The following is a 19,088-nucleotide window of genomic DNA, read 5'->3' as shown; positions in this document are numbered from 1 at the left end:
AACACTACAGTTTCGTGCACTCTGTACATAGCTCAGGTCTTACCGCTCAGGGCCGGAGCTGACATCACACGACTTCCCTTCAAATGCCTTGGTGCGCCTGCGTTTTCCCTGACACTCTCAGAAAACAGAAAGTCACCACCCACAAATGCCTGCTTCCTTTTAATCAACTTGCATACGACCAGCTATCAAAAAGTAGCATGATTTTTTTATCACAAGATGGCCTCATGCATGTGTTCTATGAGCCGTACGCATGCAGAGTGCTTTGAATATCTCCAAACCTGCGAATTTGCAGCCGCGCGATCATAGTCTCCTGCCTGGCCCAAATTTATTGTGTGTCCGAAAAATGGGATGTGATCAAATCACCTAGTTATATCTGTTGCATTTTTGGAAAAGACAAATCCTAAGCGGGGTGAGACATTTTTCTATCCCTGAGTTTTTCGAATAGATTCACACTGGTATGCCTCTTAGTGATGCCGATTATACAGAACGTACACTGCCTTTGAATGAGTTGGCACTCTTGAGTTATATATTTCTGCTGCTGCAGGCAAAACACCCATTTATTGAGCTGTCACAGTCATATAATCTTTAGTTTGACCACTACTGCTTCAATAGAGATGGAATTTTGTAGGGACTCAGGACATGAATTAACGGTCTTAAATTAGATGCATTAATGGCTAATTCGACAGAGATCTAATACTAGCATAGCGGTCATGGCTTCAGTGGTTCACTGTGCATCTGGATGGCAGCTTTCGTAAATCCTGGATTAGGAAGGAATCAGTCTTTGCAAATTGTTTGTAGGACTGATCATTAGATGTGGAGATTGTTGATGAAGCGGTTGGAGGTGGAGATTGCATGTGCTGGGATTGCGTAGAGAGCTAGGAGCAAGATAATGCTGGACTGCTTGTATGACATTGCTCCAAATTATGCAACAAGGTGGAGATTTCTAGATCTTTAACATCCCTACCTCTACTTACTTTGGCTTTACAAATGGTACAGATGGCTTGACAAATGTTGTCAGGATTTGGGTAAAAATATATCCACACACAAGAGGTGGCTTGCTTCGGCATCAATTTTTCCATTTTAAAGAGGACACCTCTACTAGACTCAGAACGAGGAGGTGTTGCATCATCATCAAATGAAGTTACAGAAGAGGAGGCTTGATTTTGTTTTTTTACTGAGCTTCTGCAATAGCTATTTTTTCTGGTACATAAAACAGCAGTAACACTAGCTGGACCACCACTTGCAAACATTGCTTGGCACTGTGTGTAATGTATGGCATGTTGGCAATTTAAGTTTTTCAGCAGTAAACATTCTCTTTATTATTAGAAGTGATGTTTTCTTTAACATTGTGAAATATTTAGATTTCAAGTGCCTTTTTTTAAACTTTGTGTCTGCTGCACCACCTTTAGTTGATGTTGAAGTACTTTCATGACTGTCAGCAGACTTTGTGCTAGTACTGGGTTGCTGCTCTCGCTCTTCTATCAACTGCACCATTTCTACTCATGGAGGCACACTGGCACCTAAAGAAAGTTATTATTTTACAACACAATACCTGAATAACACGTATTATTTATTTTTACATACTGCGGCTCACAACTTCTATCAACCCTTTGGGTGCCAACATCTCTGTGAGAGATGGTCAAAATGTCCACTTAAAATACCAGTGTCGCTCACATTAGTTATATAAAATAAAATAAAAAATGTAGTGTGAAATAAGATTATATTTCCTATATAAAAGGTAAACATTAGAGGTCGTTATGATGGATAAAAAATTTTGCTTGCCAATTTTCACACCAATTTTGTCAAATTCACTTGGCAATCGAAGAGCTAATGGTGGCACACTAGCACTTAAAATTTTTTATTTTTGAGAGTTTTATTTATCTTTTTAACCCAGAGCCTGTACTGAACACACACAGTTAGGGACTTTTTAGAATCCAAAACATCTGACACTGGGAAGATTATGTTTTTCCTTGTTTTGAATCCAAGCCTAGTGTGAAAACCCAAGCCTATGCCAGAACTATTCAGATATGCCAAATTCAGGTGGGAATCCGCACATCTCAAATGGCGATAGATTGTAAGCATGGCCCAATTACCTCTTTATCTGTCTGTTAAGGTTTTGTTTATAATTGTAAAGCATATATGGACTTTGAACCTATTGTTTGTTTTATTTGAGTTATCAATTCATATGCATACTGTTGCTCTATATGTAGGCAACAGGCTGTTTTCTAGCAGATGCAAATGAGTCACAAGACAATTTCCTTCAGGTTGTTAGTAGATTAGAACATGTTTTTAGTGTCAGGATGAACTGGTCTAAGACCCCAATACAGTTGGATCTGGGATGCTAGGTCCTGTTTGAGATTTAAAGAGGTGTACCTTTTACATAGTATATTTCATTACTTTTAGCCAATAGGAGATGGGAACAGAACACTGCTCAAGGTTTGGAATTATAACAGGATCATTACTGCTTCATACTGCTGAGGTAATGAGTTAAATTCCAACCAAAGCACTGGATGTGGAGTTTATATGTTTTATTTGTGTTTGCATGTGTTTTCTCTTTGTATCTATAAGGATATAGAATTAATATTCCCAGTTATACTTTTGTTTGCTATAATTGCAGACAGTGGAGAATGTATGAGCATACTTAGATAGGTACTCCACCGATTATCCATAACCTCTTTTAATCCTGACACATATCATTTGACAGGGGGAGGTTAGGTTGCGGGGGAAATAAAGCCGTAGGAGGGCTCATTTAGTTTGTAGGAGGGCTCAGTTAGTCCATGGGGTAAAGTTGAGCTGCGGGGGTAGTCAGGCTTTGGGAGCATTAGGTGCTGCAGGGGGGAATTAGGCTGCGGGAGGGCTTGGTTAGGCTGTGGGAGGGAGTCAGGCTGTAAGAGGTTAGGGTTTAGGCAGTGGGAGGCAGGAGGGAAGCAGTCAGGATGCCTCTGTATTCCAACAAAATGGATAATCTGGCACAGTGCTGGAACCAAAGGTGCCAAAATATCTGTGGTCTACCTGTATTATATGCGCACTTTTTGGATTGATACCTTGGAATTTTCTCTCAGCTGGGTATTTGCTTAGTAAATTTAACTGTAGATCACAGCGCTGCTGAATATGTGTGCGCTATATAAGAAACTGTTAATAAATAAATAATAATTTGAGTTTTATTCTTAAAACTACTTACATTTTTGCAATAAAAACGCACTTGATTTAAAAAAAAACAAATGTAGAAGCATTCTATGCATACTTTATTTCATAATTGTACAAAATTAGTTTTCTATTAACTTACTCTTCCAGAACTGAGTATTTGTGAATCAGGACCAGTCTGTAGCTGATAACTTTAATTACTCAAAAACAGACTTCACAATTTTGCAAAACTTACACCTTTACTAGCAACTTTAATTACTTCATCATTACATCATAAATTACGCAGTGTAAAGTCCGCCTCCATCAGACTCACAGCTTTATAAAAAAAATCCTCTAATCAAAGCCAGAGATCCTCACTTGAGGTTACTAACCCAACGGTGGATTCAACACATTTACATTTATCTACATTTCAGAAAAAAATTATGATATTGATCCTTTTCATAAGATTTTTTTAGAAGATGATCCAATGTACAATTACTGTATATTTGTAAAATAAAATAAGATACGTTGTGTCCTAGTATGACCAGAAAGTGCTGTTACCTTTACGGTTCCTGGCAATTCCATGAATTACCATTTCTACAAACTGACATACCCATTAAAAACTAGGGTCAATGATTAGATTAGATCATTTCAATTTGTCAAGATAGAAGGCAACATTATATACAGTAGTGTGAAACAAAAATGCTATGTAACAGCAAAATTCATTTAAAAATGAAAAAGAAGATCATTAGCAAAATCATATTGTATATTGCCCAGGAAGCAGCAACGAATATCCTTCCTGGGGGAATATCAGAACCAGACCTGTTCCCGCAATAACGGTAGTTGCTCCACAATGAGATTTGGCCAGTAGGTTGGTGTGGTATAAAATGCTGTACTGATCATTCCCCAGGGCCACAGTCAAATTAGGCTTTGAGACTATTATACAAGTATCTACATTTTAAATTCCTAATCCTAGAAATGATAAAAGATCAGCAACTACATTACTTTTTACTTCATAAGAAAAGAAGAGTAAATTGCAAGAGTCCTATTAATTCCACAAGGTCTTGCAAAAGGCTCAGAAAATGTATAACGAGAAGTGTGTAGATTCCGATGGTCACACAAGACTCCCCGGCCAAGAGACCACCGTCAGCGTGACCCTGTTCTTCTGCTCTTTCAGCATAGGGATCAGCTCTGCATTGCTCATTCCCACGGCGGACACACCATTCACTTCAACAATCTCATCTCCGCACCTAAACAGAAAATACACACTAAATGTCGTTTCCAAAAATTTCGGGCTACCCTATCTCATTCATAGGGAAACAAAACTGACAAATAAGCCAGGAACCCTGTGATAATCTTTCACAAATGATATTTTGTATTGGATCACCATACTGATAAGGTTCTATCTACATTTTAGTTATTTGAATATAAGAAAATAGCTTAATCATGACAGGACATAAAAAAAAAATACTGTATGTATTACATATTAATAAATATTAATGTATCCATGTTCAATTGCTGTTGCACTAAAGTAAGCTGGACACATGATTGTAGTAGAATTATTATAATGACATTAGATCATATTTTGGGGGGATTTTAAATCTAGCATATGTTTTGCCTGAGCCATTTCTTTGCTTCATGAACACTACCAGATATAGGCCCTTATTCTGGTTGGTGCGGATATGTCCGCGTGCGTTCGTTCCACCAATGTTTGTGTCTGCGCATGTGCAGAGGCATATCTGCGCATGTGCGAAAGAGACATACGTCCAAATTCCGCATTAATTGTTTACACTACGAACAGGGGGAGGAGAGGGGCGTGAAGGGCTGTTCGGCCTCATTAACATATGCATACGCCCCGCGTTTCATGGGCGTTCCCATGGAAACGCTGGGCGTACGTATGGTAATGCGGCTGTGACGCACGTGTAGGGGGCGGACATATGACATTGCCGGATGTCAGCTGCCCGCCCAGATCCCTGCTTTTGCACGGAGAAATGCCCGAGTGGTCTGAGCTCGTGGGAGCTGCCTGACCGCTCGGTCCTGCATTCGATGGTATGCGACCATCGAATGATGGGGGAGGTTCCCAGAGATGGAGGAGGTGTATACATGAGAAATCCACTCGTGCTCCGTGCGGTCAGCGGCTTACCGCATTCGGACGGAGTGAGCGATCCGTACGGAAGGCGGGGTTTAGGACGCACGGTCCAGGCCGCATATTTGGCTCCGGCCGCACAGACCAGAATAAGGCCCATAATTACACAATTGTTTAACCTATTTATATTACATAATATTTTTATTTTTAGTATGTTGAACACATAGCCACTGGCAGAATATGTTGCTATATTTGTGAGCAACACCATTAAGAGATATCGGGGGGTATGTAATCTGCCGCCGCTATTTCCGACGTGGGAAATAGCGGCGGCTCCCTATTCAATGCTGTCATTAACGACAGAATTGATGCGGGCTCACGGCAGAACGGGCCTGACTTGTCGTTATCCGGACCGCAGATCAACAATCTACGGCCTTTTTTGCGGCCACGCCCACTTTGCGCCCATCGGCAGATGGGACATTGAATCCCGTCTGTCGTTATGCGGTCAATCTGACTGCAAACGGGCCAGGATCACGGCTGATGGCAGTTATCGACAGCCGTGATCCCACATTGCATACCCCCCATTGGAGGGGTTATTTAATTAGCCCCGATAATTGTTCTCCTGAGGGAAAAAAATGGGTGTAATTTTTGACCGATGGTCATTCTCACACTATCCAATAGAATGTCCTGTTTTCTGGTGATAACACATGGAATCCAAGATAAGTATGCAGATTCCATGTGTTATTGTGGTTCAGATGGCTGCTTTTTGTGGAATAGAAGTGCTGGCAACTGGGCTAATTTAATAGTTCCCAGCGAATGCATTAGCTGCAGTAAGTTACTGCAACTAGGAAAAATTCCGCAAAGGGAAAGGGATCAGGCGCTTATGACATGACATAAATGTTTATATATGTGTGTTTTTTTATCTATTTTGACAGTAAATAATATTAATTGATTTCAAACTATTGTCTTAAATTTTCTAGCGCTGCTCACATGCCTTGTGCGTGATTTGTGGTTCAAGTTACTGCAACTAATTTAATTACTCCCAGTAACATACCTCCCAACTGTCACGATTCCGTCAGGACAGTCCCTATTTCATCCGGACACAAGTTGGGAGGTATGCAGTAATTAATGTAAAAATAATGTTCCAAAAACACATAAAACACTGCTAATGAAACCGCTTCAGCTCAAACACTTTCAGACATAATCAGAAAAGGACAACAAATTTGTTTTGATGATCTAGAACAGGGGTGGGGAACCTTGTTTGTGCCAAGGGCCATTTGTATGGGGGGGAAAATCCTTCGGGGCCATATGTAAAATTTCTCTTACAAATTGTCCTGCTGCAGCCGTCCCACACTCCGGCGGCTGCCGCTGAATAGGACTGACAGTCTCCAGCTGCTGCTGATTAAGAGTAATCTCACGAGAACTACCGACCTCTCGGAATACCCCTGTACTTGACAAAGCCACCGGGTTGGTGGGTGGGCCCACTCAGACCGACTACGGGGGCCACATACGGCCCCCGGGCCTGAGGTTCCCCACCCCTGATCTAGAAGGTTATCCAAATAATGCAATTTGCAAGTGTATACTTGCAAAATGTTACAATGCAGTTATTTAAAAAATGTATATATAATTTCAGCACATGCTACTTCACTTACTTCAGTCGTCCATCAAAAAAGGCTGGTGTAGCCGGCACTATGGTTTTAATGAAGAAAGGCTGATTTCCCTTGGTCTCTTCATAACCTCCAACAATGCTGAACCCCCAGCTTTCATAGGTACTCTTCCGTAAGGAGATGTGCTTACACCAGTGCAGGGAGCTGTGGTTAGTAAATGAGAAATTGCAACTATAATAACTGCAAAAGATTTTGTTATACATCGTGTTGCTACATTACAACCGATTACAAAGTGAATTATGTTTTGTAAAAGCAGTTCAGACAGTTTGGGGTACATGTGAACTGTTGGGGAGTAGTATGGGAATGTTAGAGAAAGCTGAAATATGTCCCATTCAAATAAAATCACAAAATAAGTTTTTTTTTTTTAATAGAATTGATCCATTGTGAAGACTAATGGTGTCCACACACGCACCGATTTCACTGCTATGCGATTTTGGCTGTACAATGGTTCTTTACAATTTTTCTGCCAGAATTAAGCATGACCCGATGCAATGGTTATTTTGCTGTCTGCGATGCCATGCTGTGCGATTTAAGCACATTTTTTCACTTGATTTTTCTGACCTTTATTTTGTTCTAGTTCACATGTTTTAAACCTGCAATAAAGTTGTTGATAACAATTTGTATGTTGAAAAAAAGTAGTCTGAGGTACTTTATTTCCCAAAAAAAAAGCATCGTATAGCATTGGCTCGTATGCCTGTATAATGCTGAGCCCGATGCTATGCGATAATGTCCAAAAAAGTAACTGCTGCACATACTTTTTTGGACATCCTAAACCGGGAACGCGCATAGCAAAGCATCGCGTCACACACGCCGCCCGAAAACACCCCGATAATTGTACGCACGATGCGTTTTGTACTTTAAAAGTATAAAACGCATTCTATAATCGGTGCGTGTGTGGGCTGCATAACTGCCATAAAATGTTATTTGCAAATATAAACATGGTTACAAAATACCTGGGTAGACCAAGCCAATGAGCCCAAAGAGGAGACCAGATGCCCCCAGGATCTCTCATGACAACACCACCTTCTGAGGCCTCTACTAGTCTCTCCCCAGCCAACTCCAAGGCCTTCAGGACCACGGTGTGGGAGGCAGCATTGGACTTTAGTGCAGACACGGCATCCAAATAGCTCAGACAAGTCAGGTCAGTCCCATTGATACTAAGTAGCACATCACCTGTACAGAGGAGACACCATTATAACCTGTGCAGGCAAGCAGCATACCGACAATTTCTATTAACCTACAATTTTGGTCTAGAAATTATATTGTTGAAGATCTGGTTTCATATCTATAATCTTCAGTCTTTTTTAGACAAGTGTTAAGTCCCATACACACTCGGCAACTTTGAGCTAAAAGTACAATAGCTCACTTTAGCTGTTTTGAGCTCAAAATCGCCTAGTGTGTACGGTGATGAGCGCTGAATGCTGCCGCATTATTGCCAGCTGAGTAAACCACATTCCTCAATCTCCTAATGTGAAAAGTGGTTCACCTGCAGTGAAAATCGCTGGGCTGGGTTAAAATCAATCAGTGGGTATGCACCTTAAGTACTCAGTGAATGTTTGGGTTGCTCCTGAGAATACAGATATTTGTGCATGTCAGTAGACAATATAAACAGCTACAACTGCTGCTATATGGATATGAAGATACATAGGGAATGATAAAACCGGGTCCCATTCATAAGCCTTTTCAAACTATTTAATGTAATTCCTGACAATGTAAGCAATTTCCAAAATACACATTATAAGAAAAACACTTGTGGTGTGTTGCTGCATACACTTCATTTAAAAAAATTGTAACATTTTGTTAATTAAATCCCCACTCCTTTTCGGGCAGGTCTCATATGTATGGCCATTGTTAGGAGTGATTTCTAAATAAACATTTCTACTATGTATTTTTACCTTAGAAATAAATGCTGCAAACTGCATATAATTCACTCATGACGTATTACCTTTCTTTATTCTGCCATCTCTGTAAAGACAGCCAACTTGCTGAACACTGGACACATAGACGGGGAGCTTGTTTTTATGATCCCGGCCTCCTCCTATGGTGATTCCCAGAGACTCTTTGGGCTCTTTCTTCACAGTGACCGTCTTCTCTGGGCCAGAGTTTACCTGATGCGGGTCCTACATTATAAGTATGGGATAAAAAGTAATACTGTCAGTTACAATACAACAGGACACATTCTATGGAGAAGATGCTTGCTCCTATATAGAATATAACTAAACTTCAACACTAGAATTAACTAAACTTCAACACTGGTCTAGCGTAACCTTTTATATTCAAATAGCTAGTCTGACAGAAGTGAACAAGTCTGCCCCTAGTTGTTGTAGTGAATACTCAATATTCTGCTGTTGTACACTGCTAAATGGTCATATAAGGGGTTTGGGGGTCCAACCAGCCCCTCCATAAAGTTACAGAATTAAGGGGAGCTGAAGGCTGCCTAAGCATGAAGCAATATAAGAGCCCTGACTTAGGGTCAGTAAAAGTTCAGGCAGTGAAAAAACTCTGTTTCAGTTTTCTGCCTAGTGATAAGGTTGGCAGAAGTAGTTAGCCTATCAGGAGTTAAGGGGGAGGGTACAGTATAGCACTACTTAAGCCCTAGGGATCATGTGACCTCCACCTTCTTACCTTTGGAAGTGCTGGTATCCTGTGGTCTCCTGCGCAGATCTGGTAAGTGGAATATTCTTTTCTCTGTCACCTTAAGCATTAGAATGCCTAGGCCTAGACGATCTGCTCCCCCTCCCCGCCGGCTGGTGGACGCTGCCAGGCCCCTTGCGGGGTACCGGCGGCCCAGGGTGAGAGTAGTGGGCACAGAGGATAGGGCCGAGGCTTTGCCTGCCCCCTCTGGGAGCCCGGGAGGTGGCCTGGTTAGTGTGGTGTCTCCCCCTCCCTCCTCTCCCGCTCCGGCGCCGACCGGGGTGTCGGGGGTGGGCAGGGAGCAGGCCGGCAGCCTGGGGAGGTCCCTGCCGGAGGTTTCAGTGGCGGGTGTGATAGTGCAGTCGGGTTCCCCGGCGGGGTGCTTGTTTGCGGCTGAGGGGCAGGACGCGGCGCTGGCTAGCGCGCGCCCTGCTCTGTCGACGGGTGACGCGGCGGGGTCGCTCGCGGGGGTGTTAGGTCAGCCGGCTCCCTCGGCGGGGAGCGTTCCAGCAGGTGAGGTGCAGGGCGCGACGCTGGCTAGCGCGCGCCTTGCGCTGACGTCGGGTGACGCGGCGGGGTTGATGCCGGCGCCTGCTGAGAGAGGCGCTGGGCAGGATGCGCAGGCCTCGGCTCTGGTGAGCGCGAGGCCTGACGCTGTGAGACAGACGGCGGGGACTCCCTCACAGCCTGCTGAGGCTCGGGGGTCCCCGGCGCTGCGGGAGCACAGGCCGGAGAACGTGCAGGGGGATGTGTTTGGGCAGTTGCCTTCCCTTGCGGGGAGCAACTTGAATGTGATCATAAATGCTGATGCTGTGAGGGAAGTGATGTTGGGTGAAGGGGGGGGACGGGCGGGGGGCGGCCAAGCAGTTTTGGGTATGGGAGGAGCGGGCAGAAGCTATGTGGGTGGGAATGTTTCTGGAGGCTGCGGATATGGTGATCCTGGATTAGGGGGTTTGAGTAGCTGCAGACCCCAGTATATAGTGGGAATGGGGGGGAGTGGTTTGGCTCCCCCCAACTCTGGGGCTAGCCAGGGGTTTCCACCTGAATCAGGGCACAGGTGGATGGGTTCCAATGCCATGATGGGGCAAGGGGGTAGTGCACCAGCGCCACCTGCAGGGGTAGGGGTGGCAGGAAACGTTTTTTATGCCAGTAGTTCTGTGGCCACTTCTGTGCAAATGCGGGGTCCTGTAGCAAGTGTTTACCCGGGCTTTCCCTTAGGGGGGGGGGGTTACATCTTCAGCAGCCTGGCAGGGGGCTCATTCCTTCCCAATGCCTCAGGTTTCCCCCATGTCGGGTTGGCAGGGACAGGGCCCCCCCCACAGCTCCCCATATTTTCAGTCACATGTGGGGGGTAGTGGTCAAGGGGTGTTGTCACAGGGGCCCCCCCTTTAGGCCCGTTTTTCCCACGGGTTATGGTTTTCAACATAGAGCAGGGTACCAACCGGGGTTCATGTCCCAGCCAATGTGGGGGCCCATGGTTTCACAGGGGTACAGCTCACCCAGTTTAGCGGGCAGTGTCTGGGAACAAGGGTCAGGTTATTCTGGTTTCTGGCAGCCTCACATGGGTCAGGGTTACGAGTGTTCCCAGGGAGCCGGGGTGGTGGGGGGGTTCCCTCAAACATCGCGGGGAAATGGTACACATCAACAGCGGATCCCGGTTTCAAGTGCTTTTGAGGTTGTCCCTCCCACCCCGGAGGGGGCTTCGGCCCCCGTCGTGGCCGAAGGGGGTAGTGTTGTTTCTCCCCCCCCCCCCCCCTTCTCTGGTTGTGTTTTCACAGGCGAGTGCGGGTGCAGGGACGACAATGGCATCCAGGAGGAGAAGTCGGGAAGTCAGAACAGAGACAAGGACAGCCCCCGAAACGTCTGCAGCAGTTTCCGGGTCGGCCGTTGCGGCCGATGAAGCTCCAGGGGCATCGGGCACGGGTGAGTGTGCGGGTCATTCATCTTGTGATTCCACAGATAGCGACACTAGTAGTGTGGGGTCGGATACCCCTCGGCGCCCGCGTAAGTTAGCCAGGATGATTGCGCGTCAGGTTGCTAAAGTTACCACAAAAGACAAGCCTGTGGGTGCAAGCGCTGCTCCTCCATCTGCGGAGCCACCTCTGTTCACCGAAATGGTTCATTGTGCGAACACAGCGGTCACCAGGGGCATCCGTAAGAGGATGAGGGAAAAGATTAGAAAGGGGAAATATGTGGATATTTTTACACTAACTGATGATATTAAGCAGGCTTTTGAGAAGGCGAAAAAGGCCGATGGAATAGGGGAGAATGCTTTTAGAAATTTTCACCAGTGGCTGAAAGGGTTTTTAGTTTTTGCAGCCTGTTATGCTGAGACGAGGGGATGCCGCTGGAAGTCACAAGTAAGGCCCCCCTCGCCTATAGTGGTGGCTGAGTTAGGCAGGTGGCTTAGGAGCTACCCGGATCGGGAGGCTTCCAGTTTCTTGTTGAATGGTTTTCGCTCGGGTTTTCAGTTGCCGATCGAAGGTTCTGTGCTTGTTGTTTCGGTTAGGAACTTAAAATCGGCCAGGGATTTTCCTCTCATTGTCCGCCAGAAAGTGGACGCGGAAATAGCGCTAGGGCGTATGTGCGGTCCATATGCGGTACCGCCAATACAGGGTTTATGCATTTCTCCGGTAGGTGTTGTACCCAAGAGTACCCCGGGTAAGTTCAGGTTGATCCAACACCTATCTCACCCCCACGGTGGGTCAGTTAATGATGCTATACCGGAAGAACTGTGCAGGGTTAGGTATCAGCTGTTTGAGGAGGCCTTGCAGTTAGTGAGAGGCTGTGGCCGTAATGCGTTGTTAGCAAAGGTAGATGTTGAAGCCGCGTTTAGGTTGTTACCAATACACCCGGATTCCTTGCGGTTCCTGGGTTTCAAGTTAGGTAGCGAGTTTTTTGTAGATAGATGTCTACCTATGGGGTGCTCGGTTTCTTGTGCGTATTTTGAGAGGTTTAGTTGTTTTTTGCATTGGTGCATTCAGTCGGCTTCAGGGCATCAGGGTATTGCTCACTACCTTGATGACTTCCTTTTTGTGGGTCAGGGCGGGAGCAAAGTTTGCGAGAAGTTATTGGAGGTTACTGAGAGGGTTTTTGGAGCGTTAGGGGTTCCCATAGCGGAAGGGAAAACAGAGGGTCCAACCCATTGCCTCAGTTATCTGGGAATCGAAATTGATTCCCAGGCGGGATGCTGCCGTCTCCCGGCGGACAAGGTTCAGAAGCTGTTGGGACTCATTGAAGACTGCCTGGGTAAGCGGAAAGTGCGGTTAAAACAGGTACAGTCCTTATTGGGATCTTTCAACTTTGCGTGCAGGATCATACCCATGGGGCGTGTTTTTTGTCACAAATTGGAACGGGCAACAGCTGGTGTTGCACGGCTCCATCATTCGGTTTACCTTTCCAGGGAAATCAGGGAGGATTTAAAGGTTTGGTCCTCGTTTTTGGTTTCTTTCAACAGGGTAGTGTTGTGGCCTGCACCTCCTTGCTACAACAGTGCGTTGCAGTTATTTACGGATGCGTCAGGCAGTTGTGGGTTTGGGGCTTTTTTCAGGTTGGAGTGGTGTGTTTCGGGCCAAAGTCCTGGGTGGATAGGGGCTTTACCAGGAACCTGTTGTTATTGGAATTGTTTCCTATTGTGGTGTCTCTGGTGTTGTGGGCCCGCGATTTGGCTGATAGGCAGGTGGTTTTTAGGTGCGACAACATGAAGGTAGTGCACGCGATTAATAATCAGAGGAGTTCATGCCCGTTCACCTTGCGGCTGCTCAGGCATCTAGTATTGCAGTGTTTACGTTTTAATATTAATTTCTCTGCCAGCCATGTGCCGGGCATAGACAATAACATTGCGGATGCATTGTCCCGTTTCCAATGGGAGAGGTTCCGGGAATTGGTACCCGGGGCGTCTCCAGTGGGTTTGACATGCCCGTCTTATGTCTGGCAGATCATCAAACCGGGTTAGTGGGGCTGGCCAGAAACGCTCTGGCTCCTTCCACACAAAAGGCATATGATGCAGCATGGAGGGATTGGCAGGCCTTCCTGGGTAGGTATGGGCGGGAAGGTGAGTCCATGGAAGATAGGTTGGGTGTTTTTGTGTGGGAGCACTACGAGGCGGGTAGGGCTAAAGGGGCCATGTCGATTGCCCTTGCGGGCATAGCCTTTCATTCTAGGCTGCGAGGTCTGGAAGACCCCACTCGGTCCTTTGTGTTGGCCAGGGCCATGAAAGGGTGGGCCAGGGCCAACCCGGCGCCAAAGGACGCAAGGCGTCCCATTGATTTGGCACTACTGAAGGATATGGTTAAGGTATTAGCGGATGTGGGGGAATCTCCTTTTGAGGTGCTCCTGTTCAGGACCGCTTTTGTGTTTGCATTTTTCGGGGCATTTAGAGTAAGCGAATTAGTGGCTAAGAACAAAGCGGGCAAAGAGGCAGGTTTGTTGGTGGGTAACGTCCAAATGGCTAGTGGCAGCGTGTTATGCAGGTTGGTCAAGTCCAAAACAGATCAACTGGGAAAGGGGCGCTGGGTCACATTGCAGGCGCAAAGCGTTAAGGATATCTGCCCGCTCAGCTTGGCGCAAGCTTATTTAGGAATCCGCCCTGCGGGGATTCAGGGGCAGTTTTTGTTGCATGCAGATGGCAATTCACTGTCAAAATTTCAATTTGCTGCAGTTTTAAAGCAGTGTTTAGAGGTGCTGGGACTAAGGCCCCAGGAGTATGGGACCCATTCCTTTCGGATTGGGTCGGCTACACAGGCGGCGGCGTCCGGATCGTCGGTAAGTGAGATCCGGGCGCTAGGCCGGTGGAAGTCGAATGCATACAAGTCTTATGTTCGTTTAGATAAGTTGTAGATGCGCCTGTTGCGCCAACCCTAAAACGAAGTTTACTGTCGGTTTTGGAACGGCAGCGTTCCGGAATCGATGGTGTGAAGGTTGCTTTTACTTTTTCCTCCACGGGGGCCTTAATTCAATTGGCAAAACTGGTCCACGGGAGGTTTTTTAAGTTTTCTCCTTCACATGGGTTGATTATGTATCAAGTTGTGTTTTTAAGAATAAGATACTGAGGTTAGGGAATCTCCTTATTTTTTCAGTTTCAACGGATTCATCAGGACAAATACGGCTCATCGGCCATTCTTTTATTTATTGGGCCGGTAGGCATCCAATGGCGAGGAGGTCACATGATTATCTTGGTGATAGGCAGGTCAGGTGGATAGGAGTCCGGGGCCTGCGTTGGGTAGAGTTCCTGAAAGTGCTCATGAGACATGAGAGGAACTGGGGCAGGCCTGAGTGGCTGGTCATTCATCTCGGTGGTAATGATCTGGGTATTACCAAAGGGATTGACTTGATTCTAAGTATCAAGTCGGATCTGGTAGCTTTGAGGGCACACTGGCCTAGTGTTAAGGTGGTGTGGTCAGAGATAGTCCCCAGGTTTCATTGGCGGGGTGCAGTTAGGATCTCCGCCATTGAAAAGGCTCGCAAGAAAGTGAACTCCGCCATAGGAGTTTTTGTGAGAGCCATGGGGGGAATTGTGGTCAAACATCCTTCACTGGTTTTGGGCAGTGTGAGGTTTTATCGTGAGGATGGGGTGCATCTTTCCCCTGCGGGAAATTGCATTTCCTTGGAGGATATTTTTAGAGTTTGGGCCTGAATACTCGGGTTAATGTTTTTCGGGATCTTTCCTGGGGATGGCGGTGGAGGTTGCCTTGAGGCAACCTTGTTGTGGCGGAAAGTCGCTACCAGCCAGCGGTCAAAGGGGGGCATAAGCGGTCATCGTGGGACACCACCCCTTTCGTAGGACGGCGAGTGGTCCTCGCCATGCGGGTGGACAAGGGGCGTTCCCCTGCGGGACCGCCCAATTTTTGCTCTGCCAGGTTAAGGGGTGGTGAGATCCTCACGATGCAGGTTGTGCCAGTTAGGAGGCGGTGGTGAACCCCTCCTTAAGTTTAAGTCACGTGTTTCAAGTTGACTGGAGCTGGCGTGTGGTAGCGACTATAATTTTTTGCCATCCTCCATCTTTTAGCTTAACGTTAGGGAACTGATCTTTAAGATCCCAAAAATTCCAAATTTAAATTCTAGTTTAGCTTAACAAGGTCTTCAATAAATAATTCCTTGACCTTTTTAAACGTAATTCTGGTGTCTGAGTCTTTATTTTGTCAGCGTGTTTTATTTGCGTCAGTCTCAATTATTTTAAGTAAGAGGTTTTGTACTTATGGTTAAGTAAAAGGTTAATTAAGTCATGGGCTACTTAGGGGAGCTGAAGGCTGCCTAAGCATGAAGCAATATAAGAGCCCTGACTTAGGGTCAGTAAAAGTTCAGGCAGTGAAAAAACTCTGTTTCAGTTTTCTGCCTAGTGATAAGGTTGGCAGAAGTAGTTAGCCTATCAGGAGTTAAGGGGGAGGGTACAGTATAGCACTACTTAAGCCCTAGGGATCATGTGACCTCCACCTTCTTACCTTTGGAAGCCCTCCCGCCCTCCCTATTTTAACACTCAACGGTGTGGGATGGTTATCCCTTGGAGTGCTGGTACGCTTGGTCCTTTTTAAGCAATTTTTGTGGTGGCTTTTTAGCCAAAATGGCGGAAAGTCGCTACCAGCCAGCGGTCAAAGGGGGGCATAAGCGGTCATCGTGGGACACCACCCCTTTCGTAGGACGGCGAGTGGTCCTCGCCATGCGGGTGGACAAGGGGCGTTCCCCTGCGGGACCGCCCAATTTTTGCTCTGCCAGGTTAAGGGGTGGTGAGATCCTCACGATGCAGGTTGTGCCAGTTAGGAGGCGGTGGTGAACCCCTCCTTAAGTTTAAGTCACGTGTTTCAAGTTGACTGGAGCTGGCGTGTGGTAGCGACTATAATTTTTTGCCATCCTCCATCTTTTAGCTTAACGTTAGGGAACTGATCTTTAAGATCCCAAAAATTCCAAATTTAAATTCTAGTTTAGCTTAACAAGGTCTTCAATAAATAATTCCTTGACCTTTTTAAACGTAATTCTGGTGTCTGAGTCTTTATTTTGTCAGCGTGTTTTATTTGCGTCAGTCTCAATTATTTTAAGTAAGAGGTTTTGTACTTATGGTTAAGTAAAAGGTTAATTAAGTCATGGGCTACTTATAGAACTGCAGTAGTGTTTCTTTTCCTTCAAAGCACAGAACTCACAGGATTCTGCAGTTCCACCGCACCCAGACCACTGCACTGGCTTCGGAAAGCATAATATTTGAAGAGTGGGCTGAACCTCATGGCATCATTTTTGAATATACAGTATACCAGCAGCTACAATTACAGCACCCATGTATCTTCTTGTTGCCACCAGACTTATTTACCTGAAAAATCTTACTTTTCTACACAGTAATTCTTATACCCAGATTAATAGATTTAGGGGTGTATTCAATCTGTGCAGAAAATCAGCACTTTTTCATTTAGATCCAACCTATTCAAATTGAGGTGACTATTTTCTGACTGTCGGAAAAATCGTCACGGTCATAAAACAGGTGGATTGGCAAATTACTCACCGATCCACATGCTTAGGTCGAAAATGCATCTGCTTTTGACTATTTTCCACAGATACAGATTCTACTTAAAACAAAGTTGAATCTGTATCAGCGGAAAAGCCTTCCAAACAGGGCCGCAATTTATAAAAAAAAGTTAAAAAACAAAAGAAATGAATGTTGAAGCAAAAACACAAAACAATAATGCCAAACAATGGATAGCATTGCTGCATCAGGGACAACATCGCACCCTCCGTACACACAGTACAGTGGATGATGGCACGATGTATCTTGCCACATTAAAATGCATGATGTCATTCCCTGAAGCATGCCGGACAGGAAATCCCAGGATGATCCGTACGATCATGGGTAAACACTTAGCCAGGCACGTCCAAACTATGGCCCTCCAGCTGTTGTGAAACTACACGTACCATCATGCCTTGTCACAGTTTTGCTATTAGGGAATGCTAAAACTATGGCAAGGCATGCTGGGATATGTAGTTTCACAACAGCTGGAGGGCCACAGTTTGGACATGCCAGCACTAAGCAATGTCATAATAAATTATTCCGATCCAATTTGAAATACTATTTTGTCTGATTAATTGCCTAGGGCAGTGGTTCCCAAACTGTGCGCCTAGGCTCCCTGGGGTGCCTCGGAGCACTTGGTCCAGAACCAATTCAAATTATTTGTGGCCAATAAAACAGGCAAAATCAGTGCTTGGGGCTTCCAATTATAAAATATGTGGGGAAACAGAAGTGAATCGTGTTCCCCACCACGTAACTGGACCTAAGGATGACATTTAAGCACAACTTATTGCATTTAATTTTTTTTATTATTATTCTTGGTAACAAACTTTGGCCTAGGGGTGCCCTGAAAAATATTCTGATACTCTAGGGTGCCGTGATTCAAAAAAGTTTGCGAACCTCTGGCCTAGGGAGTACACGGCTTAAGAAAAGCATGGCCCCTAGAGAACTACAGGAATCAATCTCCCATACCCATATTGCTCCAATATTATGCTAACATACACTTATAGCAAGTGTATAAGCTACAAATAGTGTGCGCACGGATAAGTCAGAACTATAGTAGTAACCAAACAATTGTTATATAATTAGTATAAAAATAAGACTTTTCAGGACACTATTACTAATTCTTTTTTTTATTTTCTTTCGAACAACCATCTTCAAACAACCAAATAACCAACTTCCATGGTACGTTACTTTTGTGTACATGCCCTTCCCATCACCTGCTGTAAAACTGCTGAAAACATAGCAGCTACTTTACAGCCACTTAGTGCCCAGGTCTCTGGGTATGCATTACTGACCCTTTGGTTTGTGGCCTTCCTTCGGTATGGACGCATACTGGGCCTCTTGCGTGCATGTACAGGGCTTTCTCCATTGCTACTGCTGCTTCCAGATGACGTTCCTTCTTCCATGACATCCATAGGCAGTACTGTACATTGTCTGAGAACCACAAAGTTCACCCGCGCCTCACTCATCTACACAAGGACATGTCACACAAGATGAATACCAATGTGTCATACAAAACATATAAGAAACTCAAATATACAACACAAAGGCAGGTATATATAGGAGGTAAAGAAAACAGTGTTTGTACATATTAAAAAAATCCAATTCACAATCGGCAGAATTATAGAACTACTATAGACTTTCTAAAAGGACTCATACTTTTCTACTCTCCCAGAGGAAACAAGTATCAAACATTCTGAAGGGGGACCTGTGGAGAAGCTGCCCATAGGTAGATTGTGGGCAACTTTTCCACATGTACTCTTTATTATCTCAAATATTGGTGGCATTCTCCCACATACTCAACCCTCACTGATCCTACATATTAGTGCTACATGGACGGGCCCCGGAGATGCGGATATTGGTGCAAGTGCTCATATATGGCTTAATGCATACTCGCTGACTTTTACAATTGCCTCTCTGGGAGAAGCCCGGGGAGGCCAGCCGAATCTCCTGGTCAGGGGGCGGAACAAGACGGCTGACAAAGTCCCACCCCCAATCCATGCAAATGAAACAATTCGCGGGTCCGTGAGTAGGGGGTGGAGCTAAAGTGACGCAAAATTACGCAATTTGAGTCATTTTGTCCCCACCCCCT

The 19,088-nt window shown here is 45.4% G+C and overlaps 1 protein-coding gene across 7 annotated transcripts in view; it reads right to left on the bottom strand.

The window, feature by feature from the left end:
- Positions 1 to 3,224: 3,224 nt before the first annotated feature.
- LOC146035690 (ligand of Numb protein X 2-like) overlaps positions 3,225 to 19,088 on the bottom strand; it is a 76,471-nt gene continuing 60,607 nt past the window's right edge. For all 7 annotated transcript variants that reach the window (XM_083159272.1, XM_083159277.1, XM_083159275.1 and 4 more), the window contains exons 6-10: positions 18,292 to 18,465; positions 8,819 to 8,993; positions 7,827 to 8,046; positions 6,859 to 7,017; positions 3,225 to 4,373 (exon numbers count right to left, since the gene is read on the bottom strand). In XM_083159272.1, the coding sequence (XP_083015398.1) occupies positions 4,238 to 4,373; positions 6,859 to 7,017; positions 7,827 to 8,046; positions 8,819 to 8,993; positions 18,292 to 18,465 (864 nt within the window). In that variant the 3' untranslated portion in view covers positions 3,225 to 4,237. The remainder of the gene's footprint in view (positions 4,374 to 6,858; positions 7,018 to 7,826; positions 8,047 to 8,818; positions 8,994 to 18,291; positions 18,466 to 19,088) is intronic.

The sequence above is a fragment of the Crinia signifera genome, chromosome 9 (genome assembly GCF_055691185.1).
Source record: "Crinia signifera chromosome 9, ASM5569118v1, whole genome shotgun sequence".
Taxonomy (NCBI): Eukaryota; Metazoa; Chordata; class Amphibia; order Anura; family Myobatrachidae; genus Crinia; species Crinia signifera.
Note: the sequence above shows the minus strand (reverse complement) of the source record. Positions and strands in the feature narration are given on the sequence as shown.